Source organism: Meriones unguiculatus, chromosome 1 (assembly GCF_030254825.1).
Source record: "Meriones unguiculatus strain TT.TT164.6M chromosome 1, Bangor_MerUng_6.1, whole genome shotgun sequence".
NCBI classification, from domain to species: Eukaryota; Metazoa; Chordata; class Mammalia; order Rodentia; family Muridae; genus Meriones; species Meriones unguiculatus.
In genome coordinates, this window is record NC_083349.1 from 149,730,283 (window position 1) to 149,747,185 (window position 16,903).

General features: G+C 39.9%; 1 protein-coding gene across 1 annotated transcript in view; it reads left to right on the forward strand.

Annotated features, from left to right (window-relative positions):
• Positions 1-16,903, forward strand: part of Pgr (progesterone receptor) — a 60,463-nt gene that overhangs the window by 29,008 nt on the left and 14,552 nt on the right. The window contains exon 4 of the mRNA XM_021643313.2: positions 7,054-7,359. Within this exon, the coding sequence (XP_021498988.1) occupies positions 7,054-7,359 (306 nt within the window). The remainder of the gene's footprint in view (positions 1-7,053; positions 7,360-16,903) is intronic.

Sequence of the window (16,903 nt, forward strand, 5' to 3'; positions counted from 1 at the left end):
AATTGTAACATCCAATATTTCAGTTATATATTTAACGCCACTATAGCATGCTGGTAAACACAATTTATATCACTTTTGAGACCTGATAGGCTAGGGTCAGATGGAAGGGGAGGAGGACCTCCACTATCAGTGTACTTGAGGAGAGGCATGGGAGAAGAGGAAGGGTTGGGGGGATTGGGAGGGGTTGAGGGAGGGGGCTAAAGCTGGGATACAAATTTAATAAATTGTAATAAATGAACAAAATTAAAAAAAAGAAAAAAACACCTAAATACACTATAGTTTCTTACATTGTTTTTTTCTGATGGTCAATATTCTACCTGTCATCCATTGGTCACTCAGGACCTTTAATCAGCCCATTAAGGTTCTTGAAAATCCAGCAATCAAGTCGTTAGTCAGTGAAGGACAACTTTTAGCTCTTACTTTTGCCCTTTGTTTCTCATTTCTTGCAAGTAGGATAATCACAAGCCTTAGAGCTGCATGAGGGAGACTGTGTTTGTAAATTTCAAAGGGGAGTCTCTGTACACATCAAGTGAAGAGAGAAAACAGCTTTACCTGCAGGTCCCACTCATGCGAGGAGGTGACCTTTATTTGGGATCTCCTGACAACTTACTCATATTCCCAAGAGCTGAGATAAATACTGACAGAGGTATTTGATTTAATAGCTATTGGGTAGTATATTGCATTTACTTCTATATGTAAATATGTATATAATCTTAAAGACAATATGTACATTTTTTTTTCAAATGGCAGAAAAATCCTGCAAATGAGTAAACATGTCTGTTAGTTGAGAGTTTTGTTTCCTTTTGGAGGCCAATGTCATACATGTTTTGATTTTAGAATTGCCTTGATGAGCTACTTGGAATAGAGTCTTTGTCCCCAAGAGCATGCTGAAGTTACAAATAGTATTTGCTAACTTAACCTACTGAAGCAAAAATTTTTCTCATTTAAATTTCACATCATTGACATCATTTCTTTTTTTTTTATTAATTACACTTTATTCACTTTGTATCCCCCCATTATCCCCTCCCTCCTCCCCTCCCAATCCCACCTTCCCATCCCTTTCTTCATGCATGTCCCTTCCCAAGTCCACTGATAGGGGAGGTCCTCCTCTCTTTCCTTCTGATCTCATCAGGAGTGGCTGCATTGTAATCTTCTGTGGCCTGGTAAGGCTGCTCCCCCCTCAGGGGGAGGTGATCAAAGAGAAGACCAATCAGATTATGTCAGAGGCAGTCCCTCTTCCCATTGCTATGGAACCCACTTGGACACTAAACTTCCATGGGCTACATCTGTGCAGAGGTTCTAGGTTATCTCCATGCATGGTACTTGGTTGGAGTATGAGTCTCTGGGAAGACCCCTGTGTTCAAATTTCTTGTTCTGTTGCTCTCCTTGTGGAGTTCCTGTTTTCTCCAGATCTTACTATGACTTCTCATTTAGTTTTTCCAACTGTGTTCTTAAATCTACAATGGTCCCATTGTTTGCTCTGCCACCTCATTTTGCCATATTTTCATTCAAAGTTATTTTTATTTGTTTCTCTTAAATTTCTTAGAACTTAGATGCCACTGTATCTTTGCCATGTAGTGAATGATCTAGGTAAGGTAAAGATGCCTTCTCTAATCAAGCATTTCTCACCTACAACAACAGATGCCACAGTATGTGTGAGTGCTGGAGAAAATATATGAAAAACAAAAAACAAACACAAGTAATTTTCCTTCATCTCTCATTTACTGCCCATCAATTATAAGAACTACTTAAGAAGGCTGGGAAGACGGCCTGGGAGTTAAAGTACTTATTGCGTAAGCATGAGGGACTGGAGTTTCAGATCCTCAGAACCAATGAAAGTACTGTGGAGGTTAATCAGTCCTGTTGTAACTGCAGCCTCAAAATGGCTGATGAGACCTGCCGTATCAGCAAGCTCTGGGTTCAGTTGGAGACACTGCCTCAGTGAACAAGGTGGAACAGCAACTGAGGATGATCCCAACATCAACGTTGGGCCTCTGTATGCATGTACACAGACCTGTGTGCACATACACGCATGCAGGTACGCATACAGGCATGCACACGTGCACACACATACAAATACACACAATGGACAGAGGGAAAAAGTAGTTAACTACCGTTAGCGACTGTCATCACAAATGAGCCAACTAAGATGCAGAATTCTACCTTATCCTGGGGCAAATATATACACTAATTTAAAAATGAGTAGCTTAGTATTGGGCAGGCAAAATAACCTTTAGAATTCAAGCTTCTATAAAATGGCAGAATTCCTATGTAGAGATGGCCAATCCAAAGTCCATTTTTTATTGTGATATATATTATGATATACTATCATAAGTGCAGATGAGGGAAGTGTTATTACATCTTTTCTAAGCGCTTTTTGAAGAACAGGATGACACTCATGGTGGGAGGCAGATTATACAGTTAGGAAGATTTTAACAATTCAGCTCTTTAGGAAAAGATCTCTTAATAACACTATACTGCTTTTTTAATCTTAAGAAGAATTCGCCTGGTGTTCAACATCCTCCTGTAGATGAATTGCTTGATTTGTTTCTAAGGCCTCATCAGTCTAAAGATTTCAAAATAAGGGCAATTCGAAGGACCTCATTGGGGTCAAGTGCAAAATCTTTTCCTGACTGTGCTAGCTACTGTCGCCGTATTCCCTCACCTCACTGTCCCCTGTGCTACCTCTATTTTATCTGCAGTGTGTCCACTGTTTAGCATGTGTTTGCTGTTTGTGTTAGGACCCTCTCTCTCTTTCACCCTCAGAATAAAGACCCATTAAAGAAGGCTCTGTGTTACTCGATGCTGTGAACTCAGATTCTAAATCAGGACCTAGAACATGGCACCACTAAACATTTCACTAGAAAATAAAAAAATAAATGAAAATACCCTTTGATTTGCACATTCGCTCTTCTCTACATTAGCCTCCTAAAGCTGTCAAATCCCCAGACTACAATAAACCTCATCTCTAAAATGAAAATTTTGGTCTTTTAATCAGGACACCTGAGTGGCCTGGTTCAACATTGGATCACTCTTTGAATCATGCAAAGATTGAGCCATGAATATTTTTTCTGGTTTGCTTCAAGTTATATTTTTTGTATAATCAATACGTCAGGAAGTGGGGGCTTTATTTGGAGAAGATTTTTTTTTAATATGGTCAGTGTGCAGAGCATTTACTCTGGTTTTCAAAAAGACACCAGTATTTCACATTAATCCAATACTAATGAAACCAGAAAGAAGGAATATGTAAAAAAGAAATACAGATAGACTGAATTGTAATAAAAAGTAAAGTATTGAGGGCTGTCGTGCGAAACGGGTGGCTGTCACAGTGAGGTGACTACGGTTTAAGGGAGTTTTCTGTGGTGCTGGCCACATCGCAGCTTCTCATCTGAGTATGTACTTCTCAATGACCTGTTTTGCTCTATATTTTTTGTTTGTTCATATATTGTAAAGCATGATTAAATACTTTGAAAAAAAATACCCAAGATGGTTGTATGATGAGGATGGTGAGAGAGAAATGTGATCATGATGGCTCCCATAATATTCTATTATCTTGTCCATTTTATTCTTTCTTCCTTTCTTTGTGTGTATGTGAGAGAGAGTTGGTCAGTCAGTCAGTCTGTCTGTGTCTGTCTGTCTGGTATTGGAGAATAAATCTAGGTCTTCACACATGCCAGACAAGTGCTTCAAGCTGAGTTACATCCCTAATGCTCTTATACTTTCTTTATGAGTCATCAGATCGTTTTATTTTGCTCACTCAGTTGTGAAAGTTGGCCTTGGAATGGCTCTGTAGGATGGCCCTGCTATTACATAGTCTTCCTGAATCAGCTTCTCAAGTGTGTTCCCCCACCACACCCATCTTTCTAACGTTTTTATTCTGTCTTCTCTTCCCCCTCTTCTTTATTGTCCTTATGCTGCCAAGACGTGAAAATAACACCTCACACATCTACCAAGCATTATCCCTCTGGGGTATATCCCTCAATCGCAGACTCTTTTCTATTTGGCTTTTTAAAGGGACATTTTATTACATTACAATTTTAAATTTGAATTACTGTACAAGAAAACTGTGCAAAAATGTGTCTGACGACTGCAAGAAATTTTTATTTTTTTATGTTTAAACTATGTAATGCTTGAAAAACAAAACGTTTGTTTGTTTGTTTTCTAAATATTTATTTCCCTTTAAAATTGTATGCCTATATGTCTGGGTGTCTGTGGTGAGGTCATTCAGGTACCGCAGAAGCCAGAAGTGGGCTTTGGATATCTGGGAGCTGGAATTAGAGGCAGCTGTGAGCTGCCCACCTTGGGTGCTGGGACTGAATTCAGGTCCTCTGCAAGAGTAGTTAGTATGTGCAATTAACTGCTGAGCCATCACCAGCCCTTAACATTTATCAATATGAAACCATTGTGCCTTAAGTGTGGGTATTCAGACCAACATTTTATGTTAATTGTCACTTTGAAATTCTGCTGTTTGAATCAGGTGATTAAAATGTTGAGCATATAATTGTTATGAGTGAAAAAAATATGTGAAGAGAAATAAGAATTCAGAGGAAAATCATTTGGAGTTACTAGGATTGGGGGAGTATGTTGTGTGAGCTATTAGCATTGCTTTTCTAAATTGGAAGCAACCATTAAAAATATGGGAATCAAATTCTGTGCTCTGGCCTACAAATTTTCCCCTAAATCCCTGTGAAGATTTAGCCCACAGGAAATCCCAGGCAGAGGTGCGAGGAGCAGGGAGAGCAAGTCCTTTAGCATCTCATACTCAGAGCTCCTGGGCTGAGCTCTGCTCTACTGCTCCAACACCAGGTAGACCCCATTCTAATCATTAATCTAATCTAATGCCCAACATGCAGGTGGGATCATTAGCTTTCACTTTAAGACTGCAGTGAGACTAAATGGCACATCTGCAACCTTCCTGGTTTACTATAGGTGCTCTGTACACCCAGCTTTTCTTAGTGACATATTCTTTACATAGGAAGCTTGGCTGACTTCTGAGGCTTCCCAGCCCTTTCCCCCGATGACTTGGGGAACTCTCCCTACAAGTTTTAGCCTACAATTTTTTGCTAACTTTTCACGGGTTTCACAGCACAACTCTCCTTCTTTGTCTTGATGACAGCTCCTGAACCGAAAACTAAGGAGACTGTCACTGTGTGCCACCCGTGTGTGGTGTGAATTGAGACAGCTAGAACACCCATGTCGCACCACCTATGGCAGTAGCTTCCACTCGGGTTTCCCAGCCTAATGTCTAATTCAGGGGTGCTTTCTTAACTCACCTCAGTGCCGTATGAGCACGCAAATGAACCCCATCAAGGATGAGAGCCGGGATACTGCCATCCAACCTTTTGACATTATGACATGACTTGTGTTGTGTGACCCTATTCCCAGGGAGACATGAACAAATGCCTGCTCACCCCAGAAAGAACCTGACAACAGACAAAAGTAATGCTTCCTCCAAAGTCCAGTTCGGTGAACCACTGAGCTTATTGGGGTTTGTTGGGGTTGTTGGGTTTTTGGGTTGGCCTCGACAACCCAGAGGCAGCTGTATCACCAAAGGCTGCCCTAGCATGGTGACAGCTCAGGAAATATGGAACCCTAAAGTTTTCTGCATGGTTTACAGGCGGCTCAGCAGATTGGACAGTTCCTCTTCTAGGCACTTCGGATAAACGTCCTCCCCTGGCAGTTGCTCACTGTATCTGTAGCCTTCAGAATGTCCCCGTGAATCTTTAAATTTCAGTTCTCCCAGACCTGATAAGGCTTTTACCTCCTCATCTTCACGAGCCCTTTCCAGGGTGGAATTAGAGGGACTGCTGCACAGTACCCTGCCATGTACAGCTGTGTTGGGATGCAGTGATCACTATTCGGAACACACATAGCCTGGTGGCCACAGGTAGACATGCCTGGACCATCACGTCACCAGGCCTCTTTCAGTCCCATGGCACAGCCCCTTCACACTGAAAAGCTGTGCCTGACCCAGGATGGCTCAGGCTGAAAGCCGATCTGTCCTCGGTCACGGAGGCCTTCTCTGATTCACTCCTGACACGTCTGTGAAGTGGCAGCTTTCATAAACACCCAAGTGCCCATCACTTTGCTTTCCCGTCCAAGCGGTACCCAGGGACAACCCTGCTTGGCTTCTGAGATCAGATGAGTGTGGGCGCGTTCAGGCTAGTATGGTTGGCAACACATTAATCTCCTCAGTAGCGAATTTCTTTCATGCCTTGGCATCATGCTTTTCCTTCTGAATATACAATCATTCACCAAAATAGAAATTATACAAGTTGACTAGAAATGCATATATTCTGCAAGCACAGATCACAGGGTGAAAATTATGTCTCCCCTTAATGTAGAAAAGATAACCTTAATTTTGGTTCTTTAGATCTTGCAGGAGTACATGTATTAATTTCAAGAAACATGAATCTGCTAAAATTGTATGAAAGATGTTATAGGGTTTACATAAGTGTGCATGAATTATACTGGATCTTAAAAGAATAAGATAAGAAATACATTCACAATTGTGGTAAACCTGTTTGCATGAATTTAGCCTAGACCACCAGCTTTGGAAGGTAATTCTTTTTTGCAATTGACCAATCCTGGTTTTTGGTGTTTTCTAAACTCTGCTTGCCTTGCCTTGTCATGCATCTTCTCCCTTAAAGCTTCCTAATGTTCTGCTTGGTCCTGATGATACTACATATACCCTGCTAACCCAGTGAGTTCTATTATTATTTAACTTAAATGCCTAACATTTATATTCTCTCTGTCTCTCTGTCTCTGTCTATCTGTTTCTCTCTGCTTGTTCTTTGAGACAAGACCTCATGTAGTCCAGGCTGGTTTTGAACTCACTGTGTAGTTCAGGAAGGATTCTTTGAAGTCCTCTTAATCCTTCTGCTTCCATATTATAGGAATGTGTCATCATGCCTGTCTAGCTTTGTTTCATTTCTAGATAAATAATAAAGTCGATAGTACAGTGACTATAAGGCTTAAAGAAACTAATACATTGCTAAGATAATAAATTTCTGTGTGTTACACAAAGTTCTTTCCTTCTTGTCTTCTCTGTAGGTCGGAAGTTTAAGAAGTTCAATAAGGTCCGAGTTATGAGAGCCCTCGATGGTGTTGCTCTTCCTCAGTCAGTGGGCCTCCCCAATGAGAGCCAGGCCCTGGGCCAGAGAATTACCTTTTCACCAACTCAAGAAATACAGCTGGTTCCCCCACTCATCAACCTGCTCATGAGCATTGAGCCTGATGTGGTCTATGCAGGACATGACAACACCAAACCCGACACTTCCAGCAGTTTGCTGACCAGTCTCAATCAACTAGGCGAGAGGCAACTGCTTTCAGTAGTCAAATGGTCTAAGTCCCTGCCAGGTAATTTGTACATGATAACATGCCTTAAAGGATATTACGTTTGTGGCACTCGCTGAATGTTAAAATAGTCTGGACATCAGTCAACCACCACGTAAAGAGCACATGTTTTAGCAATTCAAAATGCTTGCTAAATCTCACAGGTGTGCTTGGTTTGGTTGGTAGAGCACTAGGTTAGCATGCAAAAGCCCTGGGATCACTCCTCAACAACACTTGCACACACAAAGACTCACACAGACTAGGGAATACAAAAGGAGTACAGCACACACTGAAGATGGCTGATAATGAACTACATGAAGCAGTTAAGGAACAGTGTGAGTGTATGTGTTGAACCACAACTGTAGCAATTCAGGAAAAAGACATGTTAGCTGTCTCCTTACAGTGTCTAATTCATTCTAAAACCTGACTGAAGCTCTGAGTCTGTTAAAGACAAAATCAACTGTGCCTGTTCATGTAACAAATCAAAGCAATACTCAGAGAACCTATAATTTCTAACATCAGTGAAGAATACAAAATTCCTGAAGTTAATAAGAAATTTGGAAAGACCGATGGACTTCTCTCATCACCCCGAGGGAAGGGGCATAGTCCACCTAGAGTGAGAACCTGTGTGTTTTCATGGGAGGATTTTACTTATTTTACCAGCAAGATTTGTCCCTCAGTACAGCGTTTTAAGAGTCAACTGGCTGGTAGAATTGTAAGGATGAATTTCTCACTTGGTTGAAACATAGATGGCAGAGACAGGTAAAGATTAGCAATTGTTTGTGTAGGCCTTAACCTCATGATTAGAAGCAGAATAATTCTTTTAAATATAGGGTGCTCCACACACCAATAACATCCTTGTACTGTTAATTTTTCTGACACATGGTCAAGAACTAAACACATTATGTCCTCCTTGAAATTTAATAAGATTTTTTTAAGTGAGAATGTTTATATAATTTTATGAGACACACCATGATACAAAATCTTTTTTTTTCAATGCAGTTTATTCAGGAACCTTGAACAATCATCGGACCCTGGGGAAAGCCAGCCCACAGCTTAAATAGCCTCTGGGGAGCCAACCCCAGCGTGCCACGTGGGCAATGCAGATAGGTCCACATACACGGAAGCAAGCCAGATCCTCAGCCTTAGCCAAATATGGAGTTGTTTGTGACAGTCTCCCCAAGCATGGGAGCTAAAATGTTACGCTCAGGATACGAGGCTAAGCACTGCACTCAGGGTCAGCCGCTTTGGACCCAGAGAAGAGCATGTCTGATTGCATGCGGGTTGATGCCCCAGGTCCCGCCTCTGAGAAAAAGGTATCAGATGGGTCTGATGCTCTTTGGGTGGATGACACCTAAATGAACATCGGTACAAAGTCCCAATTTATTTCTAATATCAGAGATCAGACCTCTACTCTTGACTGATGTGTCGAAAACAAAAAGGGGGAACTGTAGAGAGCTGCATAATGCTGTGCCTTAAAGATGGAGCTGGTTTCCGCCTTCCACCTTCCCGATGGTGAGTGCTCTCTGTCACAAACAACTCCATATTTGGCTAAGATTTTTTTTTCTTAAAGAATTCCTTCCCAATTTGCCCAAATACATTTCTTGGCTATTATTCTACCTGAAAGGTTTGAGATATAATAGATGAATTGTAATTGAACATTAAGGTTATCTGAAACAGAAAACTGATTCTTGTTTGTAGACCTTCAAAGGGATATGTATTGAGAAAGGTTAATAAAACTTGCTATTCTAATGGAGATGTAAGTCACTGTAAGATGAGTCAGAATCTTCAGGTTTTCATTCACTGACATTTCATTGTAGCTGACAGGCCTTGGGCAGGTAACTTTTTCTATCAGAAAAGGTTTTGAATATTTGAATATTTACAGTGAAGTGGCTTTCAAATTTGATAGATCTTTACTAAGAAATGTCATAATAACATTGGTAGAATAATTATGTTTTAAAAATGGGTGTTTAGCTATGATTTTAATTGTCTGCTTCCATTATTTGGAAGTGGTGATTTCCTTTGCTGTCATCACTATGGTTCATTATTGCTTTTGCTTGCATTTTTTTGGAGGCTCTTTATTGTTTTAGAAGATTTAACATTAGATGGTAAATTAAAAAAAGAAAGCAATTTAAAAGAACATTTATTCATTTTTGGTAAAAGCTGCTTTTCAGTTAAAATGTTTATGTACCAAGATATTTTGACCTCTGTACAACCTTGAAAAATAATGAGAAGAAAACTGTGTATTGAATTTGGTGGCAACTTTTTAAGGGTTGCAGAACATAATTTATGTGTGGCAAATCAAAGCAATGTCCACATCTTTCTGAGCCCCTCTGTTTCCGTTAATGCTGCACAAGAGTAACACTGAGATGATTAAGAGTTTGTGCGGACGGTGCCCTCTTTAAACCATATTTGTAAACAGTGAATGTAAAAGGAACACTACAAAATGAGTGCAGAGATGGTCGAAGAGCCAGGAACTGATTTTCCTCTGTGAAGAGCTGATAGAGATATGAATTACTCTTGTTCTTGTTGCCTTTCTGATTGCTGTAAAGCACTAGCAGAAGTGACTTACAGAAGCAAGGTTTTGTTTTAGCTCATAAGAGGTACAATCCGTCACAGAGGGGAAGGCACAGCGGTAGGAGCGTAAGGTGACGGGTCACATTGTGACCACCACCAGGAGGGAGAAAGAGATGAATGCTAGTTTGCTTTCACCTTTGTGTCAGATCAAGAATCCCAGGCACAAATGATGACACTGATGTGGAGTGGATCTTCTCTCCACTTAATGCTGTGGAAATGTCCTTACAGACAGGCCCAGGGATTTGGCTCCTAGTTGGTTCTAAATGTGGGCAAGTTAGCAATTAAGAGAGGTCGTCACCATGGTCTGACATCATTAGATACTCTGAACTAATGTCAGTTGCACCTAGACAAAGGCACCATTCTGATCCAGTGACTCACTGAATACCTACCACATACCTGCCAAGTGAGGAGCCCAGCAATTGAAGAGTGCCGCTGGGAGGAAAGGCCGGACGGCAGGCTCACAGACCGAGCACAGTGATGTAGCACACCTTCACAGCCGGGCACAGAAGAGAAATTCATTTTATTCAGTTACTCATTTGCAATGGTATCATTAATTGAGTGAAAAAATGGACTTTGGTTAAAGGAGCCTTAACAATAAGCCAGACTGTGAAATTACATAGTAACAGTGAAAAGGGAGCTGCAATTATCCCTGTACATATGCTGTTGGAAAGCCGGTTGACAGACCAGCTCGTGCTTTCGAGACAATAAAGAGCACATCCAAGTTGGATTAGAAGCACACGTTCAGAAGTGATTCCATCAGCAAGGGCTCTGGGCATGACTCTGCAGGTGCTGTTGGGTTCTTTATTTTCCAGACAGTTTCCTTTCCTCTTCTTTGTCTTCACTCTCATTGTCATTGACCTGTTAGCATATTTACAGCTAATTTTACTTCTCTCCATTAATATTTCAGAGATTTTTTTTTAAAAAAATGTGGTTGGAGCATGTAAGATGCCATCAGCCTCGAGGCATCATATTTATAAACCGCCACATAGATACACGCCATTTGACATTTAGCATCTGACTTTGAACGACTTTATGTAGGATTTTATCCCTTCTTCACTGAACACTGTAATCCTGGTTAAAGCATCAAGTGTCATTTGTGTCATCTACAAAATTTTAAAGCTTAACAGTACACATTTTCTCTATTTAAGAAGTTTCAGCCCAGAAAGACATCTTTGACACCTAAAAATAACCTAAGACACAAGAGTAGAGGACATAGGAACAGAGGAATACTTTCAGCACTGGGCTCTGAAGGGACAAGAAAGGAGTTGTAATCAGTTGTGTAAAGAGAAAGCACTTTGATTAGCAGAATCAGTGTGCCTGCGGGGAAGGAAAGGAAAACTGTGAGTAAAATTTGGTTAGCAATAAACTGAAAGAAAAAAAAAACAGATAAAAAAAACCAAAAAAACAGGAGGCAGTGACTCTCCATCTTTCAAATTTGGGAATCCTAAATAACATCAGAAGTTGAGTTTTTTAGTGACCCACAGGACCACAGTGAAAGGTTTAGTAGTTACTGAGAAAATGCATCTGTGTAGATGAGCTCTTGAATAGTGCAGGAGTAAGTGCTGGCCTTCTGAGGATTTCACCACCCAGTTATATAGAAACAAATGGCAATACATTTATTTCGGTATGAGTAGTGGAAAGTAATGGCAGAGATGAAAAGTATAGGCTGGTCGAGGAGGGTCTTGAGGTCAGAGTAAGACCAAAATTAAGTAAGTACTCATTCAAAACTCAAGTTTCCCTTCTCTATCAGCAAATTGTAGGAGAATTCAAACAATAAAGGAGTGTGGGGCAAACATTTCTTCGTTATGAATTTGGCTGGAGGTTTCCTCTTACTTGGTGAAGTACCTCTCCATGGCCATGCTGTGACATCCTAAGTATCGAACATTTGAGTGTGTCTTCTTTTGGTTTCGATTAGCCAGGCTGAGATAAAGACCTGATCACAGAGGCAATGTTGCCTTCATTTCCTAGCTCTGAAGCATGAGTCAGTGGCAGTGTGACAAAGGACTTTTTTTCTTTCTTCCCCCCAAAAAAATGAATAATTCAAATTATTGCCTTCAAAATGTGAGGAGAGAGGAATGAAACTGCCTGCTAGGAGTAAAGTTAGGCCTGACCAAAGCTTCAGTGAAGACTTTCAAAATTCATCGTCTAACTTTATGTCACTGAAATTACCATCACCTGTGTTGGCTTTTGAACTTGTCAAGCTGCATGTCTGTTCTCAGCCCATGACACACTTCAGTGCCTGTGGGGCTGTGGGCAGAGTAAACGCTTCCCGGTGAAGCTCATCCTTTGGCAACAGTCATTTTCCTCCCAGGTACATGATTTCTCCCACAAGTTTTTAGTTATTGTATATTTGTCCACCCACCCACACTATACATTCTCCTGTCCTGAGTTCTGTCCTCTGTTCAGCTGGCTTACCAGGCTCCATATTTTGGATGAGCATGTTTGCAGCCTGGATGTGCTCACTCCAATCCAAAGACACATGAATAATGGCACCATCCAGCACCTTCAATCATGTATTCCAAATGCTCATATCACATCTCTACCCGGATGGCCTCCCAACTCAACATGACCACACTGTTCACGTGCCAAAACCATTTTTCTGTATCCTGAAACAACACCTCAGTCAGCCCCTTCAGCATCATCTGTGGCTCTCTCCTCCCTCATTCCCTGCCTGAGTGGTTATTAATTGTATCAACACCTCTTACCAATACGAGGCTCACTGTAACGCCACTTCCACGGATGCTGGTCCAGCTTAGTTTGTTCATCACCCTTTCTTTTTTTACCTGGGCTTCAGTTCTCAAACAATCCTCCATTCTAACCCAAGAGTCATCTTTCTAAAATAATTGTAACCAACCCTGTTTTTCCTTTTCTATTTCAGAATAAAGTCTAACCTCTGTGGCCTTAAAATCCAAATCCCTTCTGTAACCCAGTGCCCTCCCCTTCATTCCACCAAATCTGAGGCACAGTTGCTGAAAGCTTCTTTGCTCCATTTCCCATCACATTCTCTTCCCATGTTGCTTTCTGTATCTGGTGCTTTTCTTTCCTCACATCTTCTCCTGGCTGCCTCCCAACTACCCTTCAGCATTCACACTCAATAATCTGTCCTGCATCTTCCCATATTGAATCCCAACACTTGGGAACAGGCAGAGGCAGGGGAGGGTCTTAGGTTCAAGACCAGCCTCTACTACAAGTAAGATCCTGTCCCCAAAAAAGACAAATGAAAAGATGCAGAAAAAGTGTGGAATTTATAATAAAGAGCTAAGTTATCTTAGACAAACTCTAATGTTCTTGCTCATACCAAGCCATTGAATGTGTTGGTGATGCATCACCTGTGCCTCTCTGTGATCTGAAAATGCACACACATGTTGACATTTATATCCTGTAATTCAAGGCCCTGAGATGTGTAGTGCTCCGCCTTGGTTGAGATTCACTATTTAACTATGCTACACTGTTCTGTTTTGTTTTAAAACAGAGGTACAACTTGTACATTTTTATCAGAAGCTTGGAAGTCATAGAAGGTCTCACAAGCCATCTATTGTCCTCTACTTTATCTTTTTTTTTTTAAGCATTGAGAATTGGACAATTCACAGCCATTTTTTTAAAAGAATTATTAGGTCAAGACACTTAAAGAGAAATACATTTTTTTATACTACTTGTTAAGCACAATTAGGAGCAATCCATCACTTCCCTGTGACTAGGTTTTCCAGTTGATTATCATCTCAAGTGCACTGAATTTCTGTAATCATTATCACCCCAGGAATTTGATCTCTGTGTTCCTGGCTTTGTTTCGGCATAAAATGATGGAATGGTATTGCAGTTAATGGGGGGAAACATTGGACTTCTGAACCAGCCATGTTTGAGTCAATTTAACATTGGACTTTTTCCACAGATAAACCTCTGTATCTGTGGTTATCTTCTGAGTTGTTAGATGGAAACTTATGTTCTGCTATGAATGTTAGTAACTGAGTAATCTTTGAAATATTTCAATAAAAGTGACGTTTTTATACCATGAGAAAGTAAACATGCTTCTTTATTTCAAGACACTGATGAATCTAGAATACAAGAGTGAGACAAAAAATTCAAAACAAAGATAGAGTGAATACAAACACAAACAGAATTTGATTAGCAGAAGAGAAAAAAGAATCATAGATGTATAACTTTGTAAAATTTTAGAACTAGTCAGAGAGTAATATAAAGTGACCTAAAATGAAAAAAATCTAGTAGTTATATCAAATTATCTAGATAGTTTAAAAACATATTAGAAAGTTTAGAAGTGAACAGAAATATTATATAGAATAATGAATGACTTACTAGAGATCATAATGAACATTCTGTTAATATTTTAATAGTCTAGTTAATTGAATTTCACTTTCTACAAGTCTGTCATTTTACATATAATAAAACTCATATACATATATGATACAATATGATAAAATAACATGCAACTAAAATTCTGAAAAATCTTCCAAATTTACAATTTATTAAAATGCTTATTTGTATATTGATATGTAACTTGTATGATGCTGTTCATATATTTATGCACATGTGCGCATAGAATCATATTTGTGTATGTGTGGAGGTCAGCCATTGACAATGGGTATCTGTCCAGCTCTTCTCCACCTTATTTTATGACAGGGTTTCTTATTGATCTTGTCTAGACTGTCAGCGAGCCCTAAGGATTCACGTGTCTCTAGGTCCCCTTAGCTCTGGTAATATGTAGCACAACATACCTGGCTCGTTTTATATGAGTGCTGGGAATGAAATATCAGTTCTTCACGCTTTGCTGACTGAGGTATCATCTCAGGCCAGTGGGGCCTAATTTGTCTTCTGAATTTATTGCCATTCACAGTATTTATATTTTAGTTATATTTGTTTTCGGTAACATAAAGAAAATGCTTTCTAGCTTATAATTTTAATCTCATTTTGTTTGGGGCATATTTTTTCTTTCTTTTTTTAATATATTGTTATTTTGATACAGGTTGTCACATAGACAGAGCTGGCCTAGAACTTACTCTGTAGTCAAGGATAAACTTGAACTCTTGATCCTCCTGCCTCCAGCTGCTCAGTGCTGCGATTACAAGAGTGAATTACTATGTGTGGTTCACTTGTTCTTTAACTGAAGATTTCTGCTCAGATTGGTTAATGACTTTTCTGTAGCCGTTAATCCAGTGAGTGGTCTATTACAGGATCTGTTGTTGGGATAACAAGTATTCGCATATTCCTCAACAGAATGAACAGTTATCCTGAATCCTTAGCAACTGGTTGAAGTTGTAAAGTTATCTTTACTCTTATGGCCTTATTCAAGCTAGCATTCAGTTACTAAAATCAGGAGTGGAACTTGGGCCTTTCTGCAGAACCCTTGAAGTCACACCAGCACAGAGCTGCGTATGTGCCCTTTGGGGAATCTTCATGTTTGAAAAAGAATTCATTTGTCCCTCAACAATTGTTTCTGAATTTTATCAAAGAATTATCCATTTTGCTGAATATTCAGTGACAAGTAATACTTACGCTCTAGATATACCATTTTAAGAGTCACACTTTTTCTAAAATGACATAACACACAGACATGGACTTGGTGGAGCAGTTAAGTTGTATTATAATAAGGAATTGTAAAAATAGCATGCCACATTGATTCTTGGCAGGGTGGAGTCTTTCTGCAGCAAAGTAAATTAGATCTGTGGGTGCCAACAGCATAAAAAAAAAGAAGAAGAAGAGAAAACAAACCATTTTAATCCGAAAGAAAGAAAGAAAGAAAGAAAGAAAGAAAGAAAGAAAGAAAGAAAGAAAGAAAGACTTTTTTTTTGTCTTTGCTGATTTATATTCAAAGTCTTGGTAGCATGTGCTTCACACAGCCAGGCATGAAGCAGAGGACAGCCCAACTTTCACTCCTTTCTCCTTGGCATCAACAGTAGCTATTACCAAACCCAAACAGAGGGAATCGTTAGTCAGTCAGAGACAGGAAGTAACAATGAGAGGGAGGATTCAAGAGTATGCCTCAGAAACTCAGAGGGTTGCGGGACTACCATTACTTAGTGAGGCACACTTCAGTTTTCGTCTCCAGGGAGGCTAAGAATGCTGAGACAAGTGCAGTCCCCCACTATTCCGTGAGGAGGGGGCTGTCAGGAGCACTTGCAGAGGCTGAATGTCTAACAGAGATGGAAATGCCTTCTCTCTCAATACCGAGTGGATTGAATGTTGCTCTGGTTTTATTTCTGAATTAGGTCATTTGTAAATGGGGGTCAGTGGAGTTTTATGGAGAATAAGTGTTTTCCAAAGAGCTTCAGGGAAAGGCTGTGATGCTCATGTTAAATTGCTTATTTTTACTTTATTTTAAAGAAAATATTAAATCCAGTTTCATTGTCCAATTGTTGTAAGTTATAGTGACATCTGCATTCATATCTTTCGTTGATATTCCCTCAGGCTTCAAGTTCATATACCCGACTGCAATCAGTATTCTTGAGGTCTCCCAAGTATGTCCAAAATTTGCTACTTTTACCCCAATTTGTTTCTTTGCTTTTATTTCAGATTTGGGTAAAGCTACTGAAAGAAGTGTTTAAATCCTTCTTGCCTCCATATGCAAAACAAGTGTCTTATATTTTCTTTTTTAAGTGTTTCACTTATGCAAATTCTGTCTCACTTCTATCCCCAACTCCTCCCATATCCACTCCCCTCCTCCAATTTCCTTTCCAACAATGTGTCCTTTTTTTTATTTTGCCTTTCTTTTCTTTTGCATTAATAGCTCACTGGGTCAGTTTTGTGTTGCTCATATACTCATTGTTAGAAGGCCATTCATTGGAGTGTGGTTGAACTACCAGGGGCCATGTACTTAATGAAACTAACTTCCCCTCCCTAGAAGCCATCAGTTGTTTGTAGATCCTCAGCTAGGGGTAGGGATTTCCATACTGGAATGTCCACAGACTTGATCTTGTCCAGGTCTTGTCCAGGCACCACAGAAGCTGTGGGTTTATGAGGGCAGAATATTTTGTCAAGA